We start from the raw sequence: 4,804 nt of genomic DNA, 5'->3' as shown, positions 1-4,804 counted from the left end.
AAGCACTATCACGAGCCGCAGAACGAGCCTTTTCTGCCGCATCTTCGGACACACCAAGAGCCTTAAACTCATCATAAGCCTGCTTGCTAACAATGTCCACATCCTTCTCAATAAACTGAAATTCTCCAGGCATAATAGTAATATAACGTAAACCAATGGTAAATCAACAAGGAGCTGCTACCAATTAGATGTCAAGGTATGAATGCAGGTGCAAGAAGTTGAAGTAGAGCCCAACTTGTAGATAACGCAAACCAGACCTTGAATCTTAGAGTACACTTCCAGTGCACAGTAGATACGATAGAACCGTAAATGCTTACGGACAATTCCACACTCACTTATGAGTAGTGATCTTGCAACACTCTAGCGTGCTAGCTACACAGCTTAGCGTACTACACAAATGGAGCAATGGTCACAACACACAAGACGGGCCGAAGGTTTTCATGGCGAGTGACGCTTCTGGGACATCGTCCCATAACAATGTGGGCGGCGGAGCGAAGCGATTCACGATTACGATTTTCGAGCTCTTAGCGGAGCGAAGCGATTCATGATAAAGATTTTGTAAAGTTCTAGCGGAGCGAAGCGATTCATGACTTGTATTTTGTCAATTCAAACAGTCAGGATCTACAAACTCAGTAAGAATGAAGTTTGGGAAGAACATATCACTTCAGCAGGCCCAACGGACGGATCTCCACTACTTACAGTAAAGATATTTTCGAGGTTGCCTTGGTAAGATACGGATGAGGTCAGATACAAGCTTCTGAAGAAGATTCTTAAGAGGTCTACTAGGAGCACACAGGCCGATGGTAGCAGTAGAGCTGCTTATGACCATCACCCTAATCAGCAGTCCTTTGAGAAGATGCTCGAGGATGAGGTGGGCGGCGTATCTTAGGTTCAAGTTGGTAAGATACGGATCATGTCAGATTGATGAGGTCAACATATCATTCAGCGAACATGCTAATAGATTACAAGATGAAATTACAGCGTTAAGTTCAGAAGGTTCACGTAGGCTGATGAGGACTTATAAAAAGGTCGAAAAATATATTTCCTTTTCAGAAGAAGTATCTTCATCTGAACGCTTAAGACGTTTGATGAGTTTAAGTCGATCAGTTGATGAATTGAGGAAATTTGCAGTTTGGAATGCAGTTGGTGTTGTCAAGATTCTAAAGAAGCGGAATAAATTAAGGTGAGTATCTTACCTTTCCTAACCTACTATTCTGTATCTTACCTTTCCTAACCTACTATTCTGTATCTTACCTTTCCTAACCTACTATTCTGTATCTTACCTTTCCTAACCTACTATTCTGTATCTTACCTTTCCTAACCTACTATTCTGTATCTTACCTTTCCTAACCTACTATTCTGTATCTTACCTTTCCTAACCTACTATTCTGTATCTTACCTTTCCTAACCTACTATTCTGTATCTTACCTTCCCTAACCTACTATTCTGTATCTTACCTTTCCTAACCTACTATTCTGTATCTTACCTTCCCTAACCTACTATTCTGTATCTTACCTTCCCTAACCTACTATTCTGTATCTTACCTTTCCTAACCTACTATTCTGTATCTTACCTTTCCTAACCTACTATTCTGTATCTTACCTTTCCTAACCTACTATTCTGTATCTTACTTTTCCTAACCTACTATTCTGTATCTTACCTTTCCTAACCTACTATTCTGTATCTTACCTTTCCTAACCTAATATTCTGTATCTTACCTTTCCTAACCTACTATTCTGTATCTTACCTTCCCTAACCTACTATTCTGTATCTTACCTTCCCTAACCTACTATTCTGTATCTTACCTTTCCTAACCTACTATTCTGTATCTTACCTTTCCTAACCTACTATTCTGTATCTTACCTTTCCTAACCTACTATTCTCTATCTTACCTTTCCTAACCTACTATTCTGTATCTTACCTTCCCTAACCTACTATTCTCTATCTTACCTTTCCTAACCTACTATTCTGTATCTTACCTTTCCTAACCTACTATTCTGTATCTTACCTTTCCTAACCTACTATTCTGTATCTTACCTTTCCTAACCTACTATTCTGTATCTTACCTTCCCTAACCTACTATTCTCTATCTTACCTTTCCTAACCTACTATTCTGTATCTTACCTTTCCTAACCTACTATTCTCTATCTTACCTTTCCTAACCTACTATTCTCTATCTTACCTTCCCTAACCTACTATTCTGTATCTTACCTTTCCTAACCTACTATTCTGTATCTTACCTTTCCTAACCTACTATTCTGTATCTTACCTTTCCTAACCTACTATTCTGTATCTTACCTTTCCTAACCTACTATTCTGTATCTTACCTTTCCTAACCTACTATTCTGTATCTTACCTTTCCTAACCTACTATTCTGTATCTTACCATCAGGGCCACCTCGGACCCCCAAGGCGATCTTCAAGACAGCAGCATTGATATGGACGAGGAGCGCTCCCGGTGGCTTCGTCGACAAAAATTTTTCACCGGGACCGATTTTGCGGAACTACAAGTAAGACTAATACTATAACTACTACTATAATCACTACTACTATAACTATTACTATTACTATTACTATAACTACTACTTTGATCACTACTACTATAATCACTACTATTATAGCTACTTCTATCTCTTGCTTCATTCTTTCCTTCTTCCCTTGCAGGCGTCCATAGAGTCCCTTTCGAACGCTCTTTGTCGCGAAAGACTGCACGAGTTGGGACCCGAGAAGTTACCTTCCCAGTTGGTCTTGGCCGAGGACGATGATTGCCCTGTTGGAATGTTCAGAGACGAGCGATGTCCGATCTGCCTCGAAAAATGCAGTGACGTGGTGGAGCTCTCAACTTGCGAACATCGCTTCTGTTGGAAGTGTTTCGTCCTGGGCCCCATCGCGTTCGCCCCTGGAGAATACAGATTCGACCGCTGCCCGATTTGCCGTCGTGAACAGCCTCTTGATCCTACGGTAAACTTCAAGACCGATACGAATAGCAACTCGACGACTAACATGTTGTTGAGAATGGCTAAATATGTTGAAGTAGAAGATCCACCGAAGAATGAGCAAGTCCAATCTAGTGAGCCCAGTTCGAGCTCTTTCTTCTCTACGTTGCCAGCGACTTCCCATAAGAGTGCTGAAGGTAGTGTTTCCTCTGAAAAGAGTTCACAGCAGAATGCGGCGTGGACTGGCAATTCGGCCGAGGCCATGTATAGCCAATTTTGCTCGCTGTGTTGTGAGCCATTATTGCTCGATTCGGTTGTTACCACACCTTGCAAACATTATTTCCATCGTCATTGTCTACAGCGGCAAACAACAACAACCTGTCCACTCTGCGGTGCTAAGAATCTACCTCTTGATCTCTTCATGCCTCGACACATGCAAGCTCAAGTAAAGGAGCTCGGGAGTTGGCGTGTATGCTCGTGCGAAAATCAAAGTATAGATATATTCCCAGATGGTCCTTGCTCCACTTGTTACGGTTGGCGGCTGCATTCACCACCGCCGAGTAACCTTTATGCTACTTCGGGGTGTATGTCGAGTTACTTGCATTTGCTGCCCTCGTCAGCCTGGTCCAAAGTGAGTCCTCTGGAAGGTGTAGTTTTTCATGCTGGCTTTACTGATGATGACGAGGATGAGTTTTCTAGTAGTGATTCTAGTAGTAGTTTTTGCGATTCGATATGCGGTGTTGACGATCATAGTGCTTTCTATGCAGCGTGTGGTTCCTTACCGTCCTTTGAAAAGGACATTGAGTCGGCCACTGCGAGTGTTTGTAGACGCCGTGAAGAAGCTGAGAAAGAATTCTTATATTCTGGGGTTAACTCTCATACCACTCCATTGGTAAATCAAGAGCAACTACCGTCCACGTAATTACTATAAGTGTAAGCTCCTATACATCCACGATGTTCACTACGAGTGCGTGTTTGTAGTTTTATGTACATTTTACTGTTTTCGAATGAGTTTTGAGTTCTCGTGTATTTTGAAAGTTGCTCAGTTTGTTGTTGTGATTTGAATAGTAATATGAGTAATCCTGTATCTGCTTGCAGTCTGAGGCGGGATCAGTCGGGGTTCAGCCCAGCCGAATCTTGGAAGCCTACACAAGAGTAATAATGATTAGTAGTAGTAGCAGTTTGGGAGGATTTGCATATGATCAACTACGTGTGTTGATGGAATTCCCGTTGGTTTTTTTTCTACACTTCTACCCGAATTCGTGTATAAGACTTCCATACAGGTAATTTCAGAGCTCAGTTGAGGAAAGCCAACATATTTCCCAACACATTCATCACGATCTACTACGTGTGTTGATGAAGCTATCGTTGGTTTCTTACTGTACACTTCTAAGTCGTGTACTTCTATAATGTAGTCTTGGAAACGCCTGAGCTGTGAAGGAACCCCACACATATATTCCTCCAACACTAATTCTGTAACTAATGAACCGGCATTTGATACCAAAACTGCGTGAATTACTCTAATTGTCGATCTTATGGCTATGTGGACTTGCTATGTAGTTACTAAATCAGATTGCTAATTTGCTCATCTTGAATGTTAATATCTCAGGTATCGCAAACGCGCAGGATGTGTGGTTTTCAACGAGGCCGGTGAGTTACTCTCCTAAAGATGCAACACTGGAAACCAAATTCTTAGAAATTATAGTTTTTAATATATATTTCCAATGTCGATTCACGTTGTAATCATGTTGGTGATGTATAGTGTAACTCTCAGAATTGAAAAAGTTTTATTTTTCTCCAGGGAGTGAAGCGGGTGAGTTTCTGCTATACATTCAACAGTGAAAACCAAATTCTTGGAAATTTCTGTTT

General features: G+C 41.2%; 1 protein-coding gene across 1 annotated transcript in view; it reads left to right on the top strand.

Moving 5' to 3' along the window:
• Positions 1-638: 638 nt before the first annotated feature.
• Pmar_PMAR001884 (hypothetical protein) overlaps positions 639-4,804 on the top strand; it is a gene marked incomplete at both ends in the record, with an annotated part of 5,323 nt that continues 1,157 nt past the window's right edge. The window contains 8 exons of the mRNA XM_002768462.1: positions 639-700; positions 748-871; positions 921-1,002; positions 1,108-1,183; positions 2,392-2,509; positions 2,664-3,199; positions 4,004-4,090; positions 4,545-4,585. Of these exons, the coding sequence (XP_002768508.1) occupies positions 639-700; positions 748-871; positions 921-1,002; positions 1,108-1,183; positions 2,392-2,509; positions 2,664-3,199; positions 4,004-4,090; positions 4,545-4,585 (1,126 nt within the window). The remainder of the gene's footprint in view (positions 701-747; positions 872-920; positions 1,003-1,107; positions 1,184-2,391; positions 2,510-2,663; positions 3,200-4,003; positions 4,091-4,544; positions 4,586-4,804) is intronic.

Source organism: Perkinsus marinus (genome assembly GCF_000006405.1).
Source record: "Perkinsus marinus ATCC 50983 genomic scaffold scf_1104296968108, whole genome shotgun sequence".
NCBI classification, from domain to species: domain Eukaryota; phylum Perkinsozoa; order Perkinsida; family Perkinsidae; genus Perkinsus; species Perkinsus marinus.
Note: the sequence above shows the minus strand (reverse complement) of the source record. Positions and strands in the feature narration are given on the sequence as shown.